This window comes from Camelus ferus, chromosome 5, assembly GCF_009834535.1.
Source record: "Camelus ferus isolate YT-003-E chromosome 5, BCGSAC_Cfer_1.0, whole genome shotgun sequence".
Lineage (NCBI taxonomy): Eukaryota > Metazoa > Chordata > Mammalia > Artiodactyla > Camelidae > Camelus > Camelus ferus.
Genome location: NC_045700.1, coordinates 80,188,924 through 80,207,841, shown reverse-complemented (window position 1 = coordinate 80,207,841; position 18,918 = coordinate 80,188,924). Strand labels below are relative to the sequence as shown.

General features: G+C 54.9%; 1 protein-coding gene across 13 annotated transcripts in view; it reads left to right on the top strand.

The window, feature by feature from the left end:
• TNS1 (tensin 1) overlaps positions 1-18,918 on the top strand; it is a 186,684-nt gene that overhangs the window by 80,568 nt on the left and 87,198 nt on the right. For 12 of the 13 annotated variants that reach the window (XR_004320092.1, XM_032480201.1, XM_032480203.1 and 9 more), the window contains 5 exons: positions 6,679-6,720; positions 7,501-7,551; positions 13,407-13,456; positions 15,672-15,843; positions 18,216-18,266. Coding sequence is in view for 12 of the 13 variants with exons in the window: in XM_032480201.1 (XP_032336092.1) it covers positions 6,679-6,720; positions 7,501-7,551; positions 13,407-13,456; positions 15,672-15,843; positions 18,216-18,266 (366 nt within the window). In the remaining variant the exon portion in view is untranslated. Of the gene's footprint in view, positions 1-6,678; positions 6,721-7,500; positions 7,552-11,862; positions 12,185-13,406; positions 13,457-15,671; positions 15,844-18,215; positions 18,267-18,918 lie in introns of those variants that run through there. The other variant, XM_032480207.1, reaches the window with a different exon arrangement.

The following is an 18,918-nucleotide window of genomic DNA, read 5'->3' as shown; positions in this document are numbered from 1 at the left end:
TCCCCACTGGGAGAAGCTCCAGTTGGGTGAAGGGGGATCCTCTAGGGGACCCTGTTCAGTGGGGAAGAGAGAGAGAACTCTATTGTGGAAATGAATTAGTGCCCGACTCGGGGGTTCTGACAAGAGGCAGCCTTGGGGTCCAGGGAGGGCAGCAATCCATCTGTGCTATGCTGGTTGAGGCGTCTGCCTCCTCTTCCAAGTCCAGTTTAAGATCTGAGCAAATGGAAGAGAGGAGGGAAGGAAAGAGGGCCTTCCCGAAGGTGGCAGAGCTGAAACAGAGATGGGGTAGGGCCTGGGACAAATTATCAAGTCTGATGGGGCCAGAGCAAATGCAGAGCCCTTGCTAGGGGGAAGAGGGTGCCAGGAAATCTTGTTCACCTTGGTGGCCGTGGCTGAGTGCTGGTGAGAATAGACAGAGAGTGAGAATGGAGGCGGGAGGCAGCGTGGCACGGTGGTGGGCAGTGAAGAGATGGGGGCAGAGCCTGCCAGTAGAGGAAGGGAGAGGGCAGTGGAGTCCACCCGAGGAAAGAGGGGCCAGATAAGGGAGGAATCCAGAAGCCGGGTTGGGGAACTTGAACTCAGTGAACCACACGTTAAGGGCCATTGTGGGTCCTTGAGTGGGAAAGTGACCCAAAGTGGGGTTTGAGAGCGGGAGTCTGCTGCCAGCTGTGGGGTGTGGCTTGGTGGCCGAGAGGTTTGCCAGGAGACGGGCCAGGGGGACCAGATGAGGCTGGTGCAGGTGCTCAGTGCTGGGTGGAGGATTTGGGCAAGGGCAGACAGAGGGGCGTGGAGGAAGGGTCCAGGAAGCACAGACTCCCAGGGCCCTGGCTGAGGGGTGGAACAGCGTTCGTGGGGAGCTGTGGCAGGAGGGGGCGAGAAATATTCCAGCCTGGCTCAAGACCAGCCTGGTGGGCGTGTGTGAGCAGGACAGGGTGGGGGGGGTGGGGGTCCAAAGTTACCCAGCTTCAGCAGCCGGGAGTTGGGTGCTGGGTCCCTTGGGGTGATTTGAGTGGGGAGCTGAGGACAGGAGTGGGCTTGCCCAGGCCTCTCCCTGGGGGTGCAGGGAAAATCAGGCATCACATTCCATTTAATCACATCCAGCCTGTTTTTTCACTCTGGTGGCTTCAGCCTGCCCGGGAAAGGATGTGGCCCCTGGAGCAACTTCATCCAAACATTCATGGGGTGCAGGCTGCTGCTGCCCTCCCTCTAGCCCCTTGCCCTCCGTGGTGATGCTCCCGCTTCTGGGATGTGGGAAATCACATGGGGTGAGGAGTGAACATGGACTTTGAGGTGTAGATCTGAGCTAGTATGGAGCTGGCTAATCTCCCTGGAAAATGTTTCCTCATTTGCCAAGAGGGATTCAAAGTGCCCCTCTGCTGCCCCTGCTGCACGTGTTTTTGTTATTACCACGTTGCTGGTCCCCCGACCCCCGCTGGCTGTGGGGTCGGTCTGTGATGTGCCTGCTGGCCATGCTCCCTCTAAGTGCCCCATAAATGGAGCTTCCCTGCCCTTCCCTGCCCTTCCTTGTTGCTTTCAGTCTTCTCTCTTCATTTGTTTAGGGTTCTATTTTGGGAACAAGTGAGCCTGGAATAACGTGCTCTGGGTCCTGGGACAGAGGACATCCCAGCCCCCACCAGCCCCACCACCAGTGCCCTTCCCCTTCTGATAGGCAGCGCTGCCCTGACCTCATAGTTCAAGTCCCTCATGGCAGTTGCTGTGATGTCATGGGGTCTTTTTTGGCCTGAAAAACTGCCTGGATTCCAGGCCTCCCAGGGGGCAAGAGTAGGGAGAGCTGGAGAGGTGGAAGGGGGGAGGGTGTGAGGAATTTCTGGACGGAATGTTCCTCCGGAGGCTGAGTCCGCATTCTGCGCTGGCCCCCCTCCCCCCAGTCCAGGGCTTGGGCACCTCCCCCCACCTGCTATGGCCCTCTGCCTTTTCCTTCCTCCAAAACAGCAGCCCACAGATACATTTTTTCCCCCCAGCCCACCCTCCCTGCAGGCTACCAAAGTGTCCCACCGTGTGAACCTCCAGCTCTCATCCCAGCCACCCCAACCTCCACAGAACAGCCCCTCCTCGGGCCCACACCATTGGGGGTGGGTATGCATGGAGAAGGCAGGCGTATCTTTTTTTGGAAAAAAAAAATCGAGGAAAGGATGTGCAGCTTCCCTTATCCACCCTGCGGTTCACAACCCCTCACATTCAGGAAGCTCTCTCTGGTGTCCGACTCCAGTCTCTCCTACTGCAGCCTGTTTCCTCCTCTTCCTCTGGAAGTGTATTGAAGAAGTCTCTTCCTCCTGGGGACCTGAGACAATTAGTCTTTAAGCTGCAGAAAGCTTGTTCCCAATAGGAGGGCAGTTGATTAAGAGTAAGTGGAATTGAAGGTCATGGCCAGGAGAGGAGACAGCATGAGGGGGATGTAAGGAGCAAAACCAGCTCTCCTACCTGTCAGCTGTGTAATCTTGGCCATGTTATTTAATTTCTTGGCCCCTCAGTTTCCTCACCTGTAAAATGGGGTAACCCTGTGAGCATTATGAGGACTGATGATCATGAAAGCGAAGAGGCCTATATTAAGCCCAGGGCATCATTAGTACCTGTTGAGTAATTATTATGATTGCAGTAACATTATGAAAAGGCACCTGCAGACCAGGGCAAGGAAGAGGTAAGGCAAATGGGGACCCTAGGGTGCAAAATTGGAGGGGGTATCACTCTCAGGGTTGCGCACCCTGACGCTGAATGCCTCCTTAAATTTTTTGCCCTGAAAGTCTGAGTCTGGTCCCTGCCTTGCTGCAGACTCCCCGGTTTGAGACTCTAGAGCAGAAAGATCCATGGAGAGCAAAGCCTTGCTGTCAAGTGGCACCAGGTCCAAACCTTGAGCTGGATTTGAGTTGTCCTGCCTAGGGGCTGGGGCATTCTGGAAGACCCTAGCGGCGCAGTGAGTCAGCTGCCCTCAGCTCTGGAAAGTCCGAGGTCCTTAAGATCCAGAGTTTGTCTTGGGATTGGGCAGTGGGTGGGGCCTGGCGGGGGGGTGCCATCCTTGTTTGGGCTTCATCTTCTTTGTCTTTCTGCAGCTGAGCCTGTGTGTGGAGGAAGAGCAGAGACTGCCAGGAGCTACCCAACTAACCCTGCCTGCAGGCTGGCTGGGGACAGGCTGGGGGGTCAGTGAACGAGCTCATTGGTGGGCTTTACTGGGTGCCAGCCTGAGTCTGCCATGAACCGCACTGTGCGAGGCTGGACGGGTTATACCTACACCTCTCTGCACCTCAGTTTCCCCATCTGTGAAATGGGGAGGGAGCAGCTGGTGTCTGAGTTTCCCCTCAGAGCTGATGTTCTGAGGAGTGGTGTGCAAGGATGGGGTGTGTGTGTGTGTGTGTGTGTGTGTGTTGTGTGCTGAAGGTAGGGTGACAGCCGAGGCCTAGTGGGTCTCTGCCAGCCATTGAGCTCTGGGACTGTGGCCTCAGGAAACCACAGCCCTGATGGTCTGGGAGCTTCCCTGGAGCATACCCAAACCTCCCTGCAGGGCCTGGGGTGGGGGTGACCTCAGGGGAGACCCCCCCAAACCTGGCCCTCCTGTTACCAGTTCTCTTTCCCAGTAGCCCCAGAGCTGGCAGTGCCTGGGAAACAGAGAAGCAGGACTTCAATCCCAGGAGGACTGGGGTGGAGGGGAGGGGCGGGGAGTGCAGCTTGCAGGCTGGGCTGTGTTTGCAAACTCTGCAGGAAAACACTGGGTGTTTAAGTCCGAAGGGGTTTTTGGAAATTTTTAGTTCTTCAGAATCCTCACCACCAGTACATTGAAGGCAAGCATCTGATGGCCGGCCTCCAGCTGGCACGAGGAAGGGATGGGGGCTGAGGGGCTGGTGCTCAGATGATTGCTGGCAGGGAGAGAAGTTTCTTTTGCACTGCTGAGGCCTGTGGTTTCTAATATTGACTCCTTGGTCTGCACTGTGCCAGACCCAGGAGGGGCGGGGCAGGAGGGTCAAGGTGGGGCAGGGTGGGGTGGGGTGTCTGGGAGAGGGCCTGGCCCTGGGCGTGTGCGGGTGGAGATGATAAATAACAGCTCCCATTTACTGAGAGCATCCTAAGTGTCAGGCCCTCTTCTAAGTGCTTTCTGTGCTTCATCTCACTTGCTTCTCACAAAATAAGGCCTTGCAGTCTTGCCAAAGAGCAGCAAGGACAAAGTGACCTACCTAAGGTCACAGAATTGGTAGCAGAGGGAGTCAGGACAAGGCCTGGCCATCTGTAGCCAATGCTTTTGGCTTAGGCTAGTGGTTTTCAAAATGTCATCCCTGGACCCGGAAACCTGTTAGAAATGCACATTTTCAGGTCCCTCCATCCTCTGCTGGATCCCACCTGGTAGGGAGGGCCCAGCTATACATGTGTCTGTCAACAGTCCTCCAGGTGATTGGAAATTTGAGACCCCCGGCTCTCACTCTGCTCTGCCCAGAGTTGGGGTCTCTTGGGAGACTCCCCAGAGCAGGGTGAGGAGCTCTTAAGGGCTTGTAATGGGCCTGGGACAGGTACTCTGTCTCCAGTTTCTCCATCCCACCTAACTTCTGTCTTTCTGACCCCCCCCCTATCTAGGGAGGCTGGTGACTGTGAAGAGGGAGGGTTTTGGACCTGGGAGATCTGGGTTCAGATCTCAGTTGTGGTGTGTAGACTCTGCGCACAGAAGGTTCCTGCAGGCCTTCTCCTCCCCACAGGAGGCCAGAGCAGCTCCAAGAGGAGGCAATTGGGCTGCCCTGCCCCGCCGAGGGGTCTCCACCTGAGCATCCTAGAACCCTGGACCAGAAGAGACAGGCGGCAGGGTGTGGTCAGAGGGCTGGGGTGGGCTGGCACTGTTTCAGAGAACTCCCCTGGGTGCGGCTAGGTGGTGGTTGGAGGCTGGGGGAGACCCTGGTCCCAGTTGTCAGGTAGCTCCTAGGGCTCAGTCTGGGGCAGGGATCCCCAGGGATTTCCGGGAGGCTGATTTTCCCCCTGCCCAGTGGCCTGTGGCTCAGGATTGTGGAGTCTGGGGGCAGCTGGGTGAGGATTAGGATGGGGCTGGGAAGGGGCAGAATGTGGCATCTTTACTCTTCTTCCAGAGCCATCCTCAGACTCCAGGTGGGCCAGCCTAGGGGGGCTGAGGGAGGCTGGCTGATGTGCCTCCCCACCTCCTACTCTGTTCTGGACCCTGTCCTCCCTCAACCATCCCAAGCTGCCTTGACCCTGAACTACACAAGAGGTTTCACCCACCTGGAGAGAAGTTTTGGCGTCAGCCTCCCGTCTTCCCGGCAGGAGGGGTGAAGTATGGGCCCCTTTCATAAAGAGCATGACTGCCTTTGGCTCAGCCCACTTCCTTCCTCCATGCCCATCTTGGCCCACTTCTCCTCCCAGATACCAGGGCCTTTGAGGTCATTCTGTCTATCCCCCTGTCTTCAGACATGAGCAGCTCACCCTTAGGTCCCAGGGATGGGATTGGGCGGATGCTCCTTATTTTGAAACGCACTATCTTAACCTGGTCTACACTCATCTCGGCAAAGGCTTGTTTCCATGACCTTGACAGCTGTGCTCACGCCTCTTTGTAGGACTCAAGGGCCCTTCTAACTGAGCTGGGAACAGTGGCCTGGAGACTGTGGCCAGGAGGTGGCCCTGGCACGGGGAGTTTCTCTCTGGTGATCGGGAGTCTGAGGAGCTCATGTTTCAGGATGCCTTTAGTAGGAAGCAATTCTGTTGGTCTGAGCAAGGGAAGGATGGCACTGGGGTGAGGGACAGCCCAGTCCACAGGCGTTTACTGATGGTCCGCTCCACATAAACCCAGCATGAGGGACATGGCAACTGAGTTGGTAAAATGCTGCTTTGACTCTGTTTCAGAGGCAGGGCGCATAAGAGTCGTAAGTAAAACAATAGTTGGAGAATTAGACATCTTCCCATGATGAGATTATTCATACCCTGAAGACCAAATAAGTGGCACAGATCCTGGAGGTCCACGGTGTGAGAGAGAGCCCCCTCTTGCGGGGGGGTTCAGGGAGGGCTTCATGGAGGAGGAGAAGAGAGGAAGCAGTTCTACAAACAAAGGCTTGGATGTGGGAATAGCAAGGGGTCTGGATGGAGCAGAGCTTTTGGGCATGAAAACAGCTCTGTGAGGGGGCTGGGCCACTGGTGGGGGTGGCCCTTGAAAGGCCACTGAAGAGAGGACGCTGGCAGGCCCCTCACCCAGGGTTGCTGCAGTTTGATACAGAGCACGAAGTGTAGAGACCGAAGATGGGGTTCTAACCCGTTGTCCCTCTTTGTAGTAGGTGACTTTGGGCCACTCATCTAATTTCTCCTTATTTGTAAAGTGGGGCTCAAAGCTAGTAATGTAGCTGCCTCACTGAGTTCTTGTGAATAAATGAAACGGTCAGTGTAGGTGCACTTGCCTGGTGTGTGGGAACAAGAGTAACTTACTTGCTCCTTGCTCCTTTTTGGCTGTCTGAGTTATTGGCCCTGGTGAGGTGTGTCCAGCTGGATGGTTCTAGTAGTAGTTTGTCATTTTCCAAACTCTGCCCCCCAAGCTTGGGGTCAGCGCATCTGTCTGAGTCTTGGCTGGTGCCATCGCCCTGTCTCAGGACGCCTTCTGCCCATCACAGCCACTGGCCCTGGGGAGAGAGCCAACCTGGGGAGGTTTGCCCTGAGGCCTCATGCTGTTTCTCCTTCTGCCCACAGCCCGTCAACACTGAGAGCGCTCCAAAGAATGTAGTGGACACGGTGAGTGACGGCGGGGGGTGGGGCGGCGGGGTGGCCGGAAAGCAGAAGGAGGATTGGGAGGAAAGTGAACAGATGTGTTTGGGGACACTCTTCTGGAGTAGATTTGGGGAACTTGAGGGAAGGGTGGGGACATGGATGATGTTGGGAGCCGGACATCTGACCATCCCCTTGTGTGTCTGGAAATGGACTGTAGAGGAACTAGGCTGGGGGAGAGGGAGAGGCCAGTGGTTAAATGTGGACTTCTTTATTAAATATGTAGAATGTGAGAAAGCCAGGCAGATCTTTCCAAACCCATCTCCCTGACTTAGCAGAGAGACACTTTCCTCAAGGCTGCGTGGAGGAGGCAGGGAAGGAAGTGAGTGGGTCCTGCGGAGGGAAAACTGAGGCTGACAGCTGAGAGGCATCTCTTGGCCGTGGCCAGCGTGGAATAATGGGCTTGGAGACTGAGGACTTGGGTTTACAGCCTAACTACTCCAAGGTTCTATTTGTGTGACTGTAGGCAAGTCATGAGCCTGCCTGTGCCTCAGTTTCCTCATCTGCAAAATGGGAATAGTAATAATGTCCCCCAGGAGAGGTCAGGAGACACAAATGGAGGGTGTGATTAGCTCTGAGGAGCCTTTAGTGGACAAAAAGATTCTACGCAAACAGCCGAGCCCCTTGCCAGGCCCTTCTGCCAAGCCCCCACCCCCCACCACTGCTACACCCAACTGGATAAAGACCTGGTAACTTTTGGTGACTTTCCTTGATTCCCCTCTCTGACTGCCTTTTCTTTGTCTCCAGGGAGAAGGAGCCTTCCGGGGTGGAAGCACACGGAAAAGCCTTGAGGAAGAGGTCAGTATAGGCAGGAGGAGGACAAAGATGTGGCCGGGTCCCTGGTGCCTGAGGTGCGGGGTGGACCATGTCTCACACTTTCGTTTGGTGGGGCCTCTCCTTAAGGCCCGCTTTCCAGAAGGGCAGGCAGGAGTTGCTCAGCTCAATTACTGAGCCAGGAGAGGGGCTGGGAGGGTAAGCAGGCCCCATTACTTGGGTACTAGATCCCAATCTTAGCTTCAGCCTCCAGCTCAGCTGGATCCGGAGCTCATTTGCCATCACTTAGGTGGACTCAGTGCTGCAGGGTGGGAGGAAGAAGAGAAGGGGCCTGCTGTGCTGTGTGAGGCCTGGCTGGGTGGTGAGCAGTCACCAAGGTAAGGACCAGGGGAAGGGGCAACGCCGCAGCAGGAGGAACTAAGGGCGGAGATGAAGAGAGACTCCCGGGATCTTAGAGGGAATCGCAGGCTCTGCTTCTCTGGAGAGAGGAGGCTTTGAAAATGTCCTAAATGCTGCTGGTTCAGGAGGAAGCTGGAAGATGGTTGATCTCGCAGGACTCCTCCTGCCCTGCGGTTTTGGTGGAGGGTGATGGGCAAATTCCTTACGTGGAAGGACCTCAAGGAAGGCAAGAGGAGCTCTTCCGGGACCCCGCTTCCAGCTGTGCTCGTGTCTGGGCTCGTCTTCACAACCCCAGGGGCAGAGGCCCGGCCAAGTTGGGCCTTTCTCTTTCTTCCCCGCCCTTCTCTGACAGTTTGCCCCTCTGCTGGCCTCTCCATCCTCGCCTGCCCTGATCTGCAGAGGAACAGGGAGTGGTTTTGGCGGTTGGCACGGGGGGAGCTGTTGATGGCATGAGGCCCTATCATCTGACAGCTGCCTGACCCACGGCAGGGAGGGCCTCAAAGGAAGGTACTGGGCTCCCGCGGGCAGCCACACTTCTGTGGTGAGCCTGCCGCCGCTGCCACATTGCCCAGGGGCAGCCCTGCACAGCCAGCCCTGCGAGGCGGAGGTGTCCCAGGGGCTACACAGAGCCCCTCCAGGAGGAGCAGGACAATGCCTCTCAAATTAGTGGGGAAGGCTCTGTTCAAGGTATGCACGGGTCCTGTGGGCACGGAGTACCCATGCTGGTGTGGGACCCTTGTCCGGTTTGTGATGTTTCTGGGGCTGGGGTGCAGGGAAGAAATTAATTTTTGTGTACCTACTACTAAGGATTAACTACCTTAATGTACACAAAGTGTATAATATGTGCTCAATAAAAATGGGAGCCATTCTTCTTACTGTTATTTTGGCTAAGGGCCAGGAGCTGGGCTGGGTCTTTTTTTGATCCTCATGACATCCCACTGTGGCAGATGCTGAGACCCCATTTTATAGTTGAGGAAACAGAGGCTTGGAGGGGTTCACTGACTCGATAAACGTCTTCTCCATCCCATCCCGGGATGGCTGCCTGGATCTGGTGTTTCCAGGACTCTTGATCCTTGGCCAAGGGACAGGGTGACAGCGTGTGAACCAAGCCATTTAGCCAATGATCTGGACACTCTTATAAGCTGAATCCTAGAGCAGTTGCTCCCCACAACCCCAGCCTCGACCAGACAGATTGTACAAGGTAAAGCTGCAGCAAAAGAGACTGAAGTCAGACATCATGAAGAACTTTTTGACACGAGGATATGTGTGACCTTGATCCTGGGAGAGAAAGAGATTGCTGTTTAGTTGGGATTAGGGGTGTGTGGTTTTTTCTTTTTTTTTTTTTTAAGGAAAAAGTTCTGTTGATCTGGGATGAAAGTGTGTGTGTCTGTGTGTGTCAGCAGTGGGTAAGGGTGCCGTCTTGTCTGGATATGGGAGAAGGGACATGATGAGTTTTGCTCTCATTCATCTAAAGTTGTTCATGAAAGACTAAGCGAGTGAGCAGATTCCAGAATGATCTGGATACTGCAGAGGAGGAGAGAAAACCTCTCCTGAGGTTCCCAAACACCTGTCCCGGGCTGAGTGATCCCCGGGTCACCGAGTCGGTCCCCTGCCCATCCACAGGTCTTTCCTGCCGTCTGCCCGGGGTGAGGAGACCACTTTTCAGGGCAGCATGGTTGCTGCCCTGGGCCTGCTGCTGTGATAATAATGTGCCTGTTTGTTGAGCTGCTTTCCTGTCTCTGGCCTGCCGCCCAGGACTCACAGGGCAGGAATGGCTGTTTTCCTCTGACGGGGTTGGTGTGTAGCAGCGTTTGTGGATGGTGTGCTGTGTCACACTTTGTTTTGGAAAAATCCAGGCTGGTGGGCAGGAAGGAGAGAGGAAGGGGTGTGGCTGGAGGGGCTGGTGCGGAGGGGAGGGGATGGTTACAGCCCCCAGAGGAGACATAGGGATGGGGAAGGGCCCTTGACGTAGATTGGTCACCGATCTCTGGCTGCTTGACATGGCCCCTGGCATTGCTTCCAGACCCTCCTCCCAACTGTGCCCCCTGGGGACTTGGGCTCAGGAAACAGCTTTTCTTTTGGTCCAGAGCTGTTGTGTTTGGTCTGTGGACCTCAAAGGAAGGCAAGACTCTTCCCACACAGTCATTGCTCCAAACCAACCCCGCCCAGATCCTGGGGTTCCCACTCTTGCTGCGTGGTGGTGGGAGAGGAAGAGAGCAAAAAACAGAGCCGAGGGTCATAGATCTTGAGCTGCTCAGGAGTGTCTGATCGGCGGTCAGCAGCTCTCACCTGCAGTGAGGACTAAGGCCAACAGAGTTGGCCTAATCTGCAGCAGGAAGGGTGAGGGTTAGATACCAGGAGGAACTGCCTGATAGTAAGAGAAGTAAGACACCGTTTGGGGAAGGCTGTGGAATTTCCTTACACAGTGTCCTGTAAGCAAAGGAGAGACTTGTTTCCTAGGGAGCTGGATCAAAAGTCCTTTTATTGATCCCTGTCTTGGGAGGGCCAGGGAGGAAGTTCAAACCATGTGGGTAAAGGGCTTTGAAAGTCTTGGAGAGGGAAAGAATGGGATTACGGGCAGACAGAGAGCTAGTTTTCTTTATAAAATAAAATCTTTGGAGTACTCTGTAAAGCCCTCCGGTAGTTTCTCCCAGAGGCTCTAAGTGGAACGGGTCAATTACATGCGATTGTGTTGTACCCATTTTACATATTGGTCAATGAGACCAAGCGGCTGCTTCTCACACTGGCTGCGTGGATGAGTATCTTCCTTTGCAGAATATAAGCTCTCTGAGGTCAGGGGCCTCATGCACAGCCAGTGGACTCAATGAAGTTCATTGCATGAGGGAATGCATGCAATGATGGGGAGGAGAGGGGACTGCATCCCTCTTGAAAAAGGCCTGTGTAATGAGGCACGCAGCGGAAGGCTGTCTCCAGCCCTGTGTGTGTGAGGTCACTGTGTTTCTTGAAGCGTTTTATGTTGCTCACATCCCCCTCCCTGCCCCCCAGCCCTTTTGTGGTTCTCTGTTCTCCCTGTGACTCTGTGTCCACCAGCACTCAGACAGGTTACCTGTGCAAGTCTGCTTTCTGCCAGTGAGCGTCACATGCCCGAAAACTTTGCAGAAAACAGGAAGCCCTGTCAGTTAGAAGGCGGCCCAGTGATTCATCAGGGGATGACCGTCCAGCTGTTTGTCCCTGTCCTCCACGCTGGGGTCACTGTCCAAGGCAGCTTCCTCCCGTCTCCCCTTCCCCGGCTGGCCCAGCAGAGCAGAGCCGGCTTGGACTTTGTCTTATCACCTCTGGAGGCGGCATGGCCAGACTCTGTTAGGGCCAAGTTTTTATTTATCTTCCCTGGCTTTTTTGGGGTGGGGAGGCTGAGGAATGTGGAATGTTGTAACATTGGGAAGGGGGGTGGAGAAACAGGAGCTGGCTCTCCGGCCCTGCTCATCCTCCTTACCCCTGCGCCCGTGGAGGCTCCCGGCTCCCCTCAGCTCCCCCGTCCCCTTGCCAAGCCCAGCTCAATATCCCATTGTCTCCCTGCAGCTCCCTGGGCCTGGCCCTGTGGTCCTGGCCACACCTCCAGCCTTGGCTCTGGTTGTGGCTTCCAGTTGTTAGAAGCAGCTGTGGTGGCCTCCTCCAAACAGGGCTATGGATCAGCAGCAGACGGAACCCGAGGGGCTATTTATAGCAGGGTGGCCCTGGGGCCTGGAGCGGGGCCTAGGGCCTGGGGAGGTTCAGCGGCTCCTCATCAGGGGCCAGTGAAACGGAGACGGATGAAGTGTGGGGTTTCTGCGTTCCTCTGGGTGGGTAGTTTTGGAACAGCCCGGTTTGGGTCTTGAAAACCGAACACAACTCAACCCCTCCTTACCGCCCGCCCCCAACCCCCCACGCCTGACTCATGCAAACCCGAGTCCTCAGGGCCAGGAGAGCTGTGGAGACAGAGAAACTTTCCGCCCCGACAGTCCCACTTGGCTGTTTCCTCCTGCTGCTGCCTCCAAGGCTGAGCTGTTCAGAGCTGGGCGGCAGCCCAGGCGGAGGGGACTCTGGCCACAGCCTTCTTACGGGAGGCTGGATGGAGGGGACTCCTCTTAGTGGGGCTGCCCTGACTTTGGGCTCAGCTGGGAGCTGGGCCATGGAGCCCAGCCACCCCTGCCTCGTAGGCGCTGCTGGACCTGGAGAGGGCTGAAGGGGGCTTCTCTTCTTGCGGCCCCAGTGGTCCAGCCCGAAGTCAAGGTGAATCCTGCCGGTCATCACTGTGGGGGTGAGTTACTGTGGCCTTGGTTTCTCCTCTCCTTGGTGGGATTGTGGTCCTGCCTCCTCCAAGACGTGGATGCGTATTGGTGGTCAGGAAAGGCTGGTTTTGGGGAGTCTCAGGGATGTTTGGAAGGTGCCAGTGGGCTCAGAGAGCTCTGCCTGAGTCTGGGAATCTACCAGTTGGTGTCTGATTTGCGTCGAGTGAGGTGGCTGAAAGGATGGGTGGCAGCTGGTGATGTTGGATTTTGATTTTCTGTAGAGGTGAATGTTTGGTTATATCTCTGACTCGCTTTTTAATTGTCCTTGATGTAATAACGGTAACAACATCTAAGTGCCTTCTGGGCATAGTTCTTCTTAATCTTCAAACAACCTCATAAGGATTGTCCCGTCTTACACGTGACATTACAGAGGCTCAGAGCGTTAAGGAATGCAAGGCTGCCCAGCAGGATGCTGTGGGACTCTGACCCTGTGCTTTCATCACTGAGCCATTGGGATGTCCTGGGATATTTTGGACACCAACTTGGGTTCCTTTGCCTAATTTTGTTCAAGTTGATAACCCTGGGATGGGGAGCGAGTGAATGGGGGGCGGTGACAGATGCTGGGCAGTGGGTCCTTAGGAGTGTGATTTGCTGCCTAGCACTGGTCTTGGTTACTGCCAACCATGCCTGATTTCTTCTTGTCTCAAAACTTTTGATAGAATGAGCCGGTGTTGCTGCTTTAAAGGAGAGAGGCGTGTGGGCTGCTGGTGGTCGGAGGAGAAATGTTCAGAGCTGGGCAGAGGGTGGCCAGCACGCTCATCTTTCCTTCTTTCATGCTTGCGATCTCTATTCTCCACTTGGGGTTGCTATTCCGATGTCCAGCGAATCAAGGTGAAATGGGTTTCCATCAGTTTAGTGACAGTTTTATTGAGCGTGGACTCAGCGGAGATAGCAGGTGTGATGCATTTCTCAGCATTTGGGATTTCCTCCTTGTCTGGGGAAGGAAAGCCTTCCCCTAGGGAGGCTCGCAAGCACACAGGCACACTCACGTGGGATTGGCATTAATTGCTTTTGGCTTTGGGTTGCTGTGTTGCTGGGGCTTTAGGGTGCCTGGGCTGGAACGCTGGCAGAGGTAGGAGAGGAGAATCTGTTTGCCCGTGGTCCTGACTGCTCCCATGGACAGCTCTCTGCTGCAGTCTTGCTGTCCTGCTGGCCTCCTCCCTAATGCTACTTCTCTTCTCTCTTTCCCAGGGCTCCACCAGAGTCACGCCAAGTGTCCAGCCCCATCCCCAGCCCATCAGGTATGCCAACTGTGGGTCAAGGGGTAAGGGTACATGCAGTGAGGTCGCTGTGGGTGTTCTTCACAAGTCATGCCTTTTGGTCTCTGAGACTGAAGTCACAAAGCCACCGGTAGGGAGCATGGGCAGACGTGAAAGCCGCAGGGAGAGGATGCAGGTTGATGCCGCTGGGAAGCATCATGTTTTGCATTCTAGCTCGAAGCCAGGCCTTGTGTTGGATTCTTTATTGACCAGCATGATCCTATCAAGCCCTTGCAACAGCCCTACAAGATGAGTATTTTATTCCCATTTGGCAGATGAGGAAACTGAGTCTCAGAGAGATGAGGTGACTTGTTAAATGTCACAGAACCACCAAGAGGCAGCTCTGGGGTTTGCACTCAGTCCTGGCTGGCATCGAGGCCCCTGCTAGACCCTGTTCCTCTCCATGGGCAGAGATTTCTGATGCTGGAGGGTCATTTATAAAAGGAAGGTTCTCTATCTGGCTGGGCTGGGGGAAGGAGATGCACAGGGGACTTGGTGCCTTGCTCATCCATGATCTCTTTTTCCTGCCTCAGCTTCTCTAATTTTCCAGCTGGGGCGCTTCCCTCTCTGCCTCCCCTTCAACCCCGAGGCTCCCGAGATGAGTGAGAATCTGGCCCTAGGGATATGGAGCCCCAGCGAGAGAGGGCCTGGAATGTAGCTGAAGCTCCCAGTGGGTTATAGTTCAGGCTCCAGCTGTCCACAGAGACTCGAGGGCCCATTTAGAGGATCCCCTCCTCTCGTAAGCTGAGAGTCACTGTGGGGTGGGTGGGTGAAGAATGTGATGCTAAGGTTGTCCAGGTGGGGGTGCGGTTCTGCCTTTAGTAGGAACCCCACTCCCAAAGGCTGCAGTGAGAAGCTTGCTTTAGGGATGAGGAATGGCTGAGAGGTCAAATTCAAAGTGGGCTCCCAGCCGACTGACCCCTGCTCCCTGCCATTGCCACCACAGAGAAGCTGTTCAACACCCTTGGCTCCCCTTTCTCCAAGCCCCGTCTACACAGTTGGGCTCAGAGCTAACCCTTCTGGATTCTGCCCTGCTTTCAGCATCCCATGGCTGTACTGTCCGGTGCCACCGTGTCACACTGAAACACCTCTGTGGTATTCCTCCTGCCGCCCCTCTAGTCTAACTTTACCCCACTGTAGTGAAAGGTTATCAAAATGAACTGTGAGTGTTGCTCACCTTGGAGAGAGGGGGGGAAGCAGGACACTAGGAGGCTGGTGATGGGTTAAGAAGGGGAGGGTGTGAGGTGCACCCACAATGGAATGCCAATGTCCCCATTTCCCCTTCCTGTCAGGCCCCCAGTGGTACCCTGGACCCTCCCTGGAAGAGAAGCTGGGTGAGGTACAAAGGACCCCCCACCTCCCCTCACCCAGTGCCCAGCCCAGGGGGCTCCCCACCTCTCCGAGGAGCTCAGATGGTGCTGGGATGTCTGGGGGCCACCTGCCACCACAGCACACCCTCTGCTTCCTGGGCCCTTAGAAATCAGGGCGGTCAGTGGCAGGAAGCTGCCCTGGGAGGTGGTGGGAGCTGACAGAGGTGGGGAGACAGCCAGAGAACAAAGGGCAGGAGTCGGCCTGCCTCCGGGGAGGGCTGGAATGTGTGCTGTGGTCTGGCTTACCTGGAGCCCAGGTGAGCGTGTCACCTGAGCTGCCCCTTCCCCTGAGGGGCCTCCCTGCCCACTCCACAGCTCGGAGCAAGGGGAGAGCAACAGAAGACTCAGCTCTGGGATGCGAAAGCACCCAGTTCAGGCTCTCCTTTCTCTTCCGGAGCTGTCCCCGTGTCCTTCGAGAAGCTTCTGCCAGACCAGGTGGCCATGATATATCGGGAGGCTGAGCTGGACTCCTGGGTTCCTGGCTGCTTCTGGCTCTGACTCTGAACTCTGGGATTACAGGCTGAAGGCAACGCCAACAGGACTGATGAGCACCTAGGACTGGTGTCATCACTCCTCTGTTCTGAGATGGCCTGAGATCCTGGCCATCTCCTTCCAGCCCTGTTCTCTCCGGCACTCCCAGACTGGCCTTGCTGGCCACACTGGCCTTGCCAGGGGAAGTCTCTGGCCTTGGCTGTGGGTCAGGGAGCAGCCAAGCCCCTGGGTTAGATTTGGGGGCCATGTTTGATGTGTTGAGGGTGCAGATACCCTGTCCTTGTCCTGGGGCCCTGGATCCTGGTCTGGAACCCCTCTGCCTGCTGTCTCCCCAGAAACATGAGTGTAAGCCGGACCATGGAGGACAGCTGTGAGCTGGACCTGGTGTATGTCACCGAGAGGATCATTGCCGTCTCCTTCCCCAGCACAGCCAACGAGGAGAACTTCCGGAGCAACCTCCGCGAGGTGGCCCAGATGCTCAAGTCCAAACATGGAGGCAACTACCTGGTGAGGACGAAGCCTCTAGCCTGCTGGCCTGGTGCCCCCACCCTTTCTGCTTGCCACCTCCTCCTGCTGGTGTCCCGACCCACCTGCCCCTGAGCCAGCTCTTCTTCCCTTCCTGCTCCTGCCCTTGGCCCCGGGTGTCTCTCGTGGCCTGAGTCTTCACTCACTCACCAGCCCAGCTCTACTGTAAGGGGTGTATCTACAGTTGGGATGCAGCACCTGGAGCCAAGTTGTGTGTGTGTGTGTGTGCTTCTGTGTGTATGTGGGGTGTGTGTACGTGTGTGTGTGTGTGTGTGTGTACGTGTATGTGGGGTGTGTGTATATGCATGTGTGTTGACCAGGAGGAGAGAACAGCAATAAAATCTCACGTTATTGAGTGTGATGAGCCAGGTCCTGTTCTAACTCCTTTCCGTACATTTAAACTTCACGACAGCAGTAGGAAGCAGGTTTTGTATGAGCACGGAGGGGTGGGGTATCTGCCTAAGGTCCCAGCGTCAGGAAGTGGCAGGAGTGTGACACTGTCAGTGCCTCTGAGAAGTCTTAGGGCAGGGTTGTGGCAGAGTGTGTCTGAAGGGACCTTGGGTTGCTGACACTGGGATCGTACCTGGCACAGGAGACTCACCTAACCAATGTGGAGGAAGTGGCCCCATGGTCTCTAATGTCAGAAAGGCTGGCCTGGGGGATGGGCTCTATCCTGGCCCCAGAGGAGGGCTCGATCCACTTTACAGGAGGTATGTGTGGGCTGGACCCACGGACCAGATGGGCCACCTTGAGGAGCTGTCCTGGGATGTCTGAACAAAGACGGGGTGTGAGGCTGTACTAGGTCCCAGGGCCACAATAGGAAATTACCACAAATTAGGTGGCTTAAAACAACAAGATTTACTTTTTCACAGTTCTGGAAGCTAGAAGTCCAAATCGAGGTATCAGCAGGGCTGTGCTCCCTCTAAATCCCACAGCAGGGGCCCTGCCTTGCCTCTTCCTATCTTCTGGTGGCTCCTGGTAGTTCTTGGTGACCCTGGGCTTGTAGTGGCATCGCTCCAGTCTCTGCATCTATCATCACATGACCTTTCTTTCCTGTGTCTCTGAGTGTCCTCTCCTCGTCTTATAAGGACACTAGTCATTGGATTTAGGGCCCACCCTAAATCCAGGGTGATCTCATCTCCAGATCCTTAACTACTTACATCAGCAAAGGATCTATTTCCAAATAAGGTCACATTCTGAAGTTCCGGGTGAATGTGAATTTTTGTGGGACACTATTCAGCCCTCTACAGAGGTCCATCCATCAATTCTGTTGGGCATTCTGGCTTTAGGGGGAGGGTATAGCTCAGTGGTAGAGCGCTTGCTTTGCGTGCACAAGGTCTTGGGTTCAATCCCCAGTACTTCCATCAAAAAATAAATAAACCTAATTACCTCCCCCAAAAAAGAAAAAATTTGAAAAAAAAAAAAGAGCCTGGCTTTAAACATCAGAAAGTTCTGGGTTGGAATGCTGGCTCTGCTTTTACTATCTGATCTTGGCCCTTAGCTGCACTAAGAATTAAGATTTCCATCTGTAAAATGGGTCTAATAACCCTCCGTACCTCTGTGGTTGCTGAGAGAATTAAGGCAGCTGTTAGACGTAAAGTCTTAATACGGCCTGGCAGGCTGCAGACACTCAAGTGGTGTCTGTTGTTAACAGCATAAGGTATGTTCCATCTAAGATCCTGCCAGATTTCAGGAGTCAGGAATCCGTAGGTCTCTGCTTTCCTTCCCATTCCAGACCCTGTGGTCTTCTTCTCTCCCTGGAGACATCACAGGGGTCTTTGAATTTCCCAGGCCATGAGGTGGGTATGGGGAGTTCTGCATGCCTCCTTCAGAGGTGGAGACAGAGATTGGGGGATTCCTGTGGGATGTGGTCAGGTGTCAGAGGGCATCTGCTGGGAGAGGGGTGTCAAGGGTCTGAGAGGGCCCACCCAGCGCGGGTTACACTCTTGGATGGAGGGTGTCCGACCACAGAGCAGTTGCATCTTCGTGGGGTGAGCTAAAGTCAGTGTGTGAAGTGGAAACCAGAGATGGCCAAATACTTATCATTTGATACCATTGGATTCCACTCAGGGTGGGGAGATGCCCACCTTGAGGGTGGCACAAGGGACCCAAGACAGGTTGATTTCCTCCTCGTCTTCAGTTCAGGACGTCTGCTCCCCCAGGGGAGTGGCTCGGTATGTCTCCCTCTTTATCCTGATAACCTGTAGTTGAGTTCCTGTTGGTCAGTGTGTGTCTGATGGGACGCATGTATGCTCATGTATGGGTAGAATTTCCAGTAGGAAAAAGAGAGAGAGAGAGAGAAGGAAAGAGAGAAAGCCAGCCTTCTCATAATCTCCTCCTTTTCCTCCTTCTAGCTTTTCAACCTCTCCGAGCGGAGACCTGACATCACGAAGCTCCACGCCAAGGTGAGCCCATGGCTGCTTGGGGGTGGGGGCTTCTCCCTGCCTGGAAGGGGGAACAGATGGGCCCCCTCTCCCTGAGGTTCCCACATGAACATCTTGGGGAAAGTGCTGCGACAATTTGCAAAGCCTGTTCAAAGTTACAGTGCCGTCTGCTATGTGAAAAATAGAAGAGAATGTATTTATTGTTTGTGTACTACAAAATACAGAAAGCAAAGCTCAATACGGTGCTCTTCACCCAGGTCTGCCCCCTGCGGTGCACACTGGGGCTGGAGCTATGGGATGTTTAGTCTTATTGAAAAGTATCCCGGATTTAAACTGGCTGGGAATTGCCAATGCAGACTTCCTCCAGCCAGCCTCCTTTCACTTGCGATTCAGTGGGCTGTGTGTGGGGCTTAGCATGGATGTCTGCTCTGGACCCTGGATTCTGGTACCTGTCACTGTGTGACCTTGAGTGGGCGGCAGACTTCTCTGGGCATCAGTTTGCACCTCTGAAAGTGGATTAGATGTGCTCTCTGGGCCCTTCTTGACACAGGTTTTCTCTGACTTTAAAGTTCTATTAATTAAGAAAAGTTTGAAGGAGCCTAATGTCTGCTATTCAGGTCTGTTCTCTGTTCCCTTCAGACCTCTTTCCGCTGACCTGAAAACTTGATGGTTT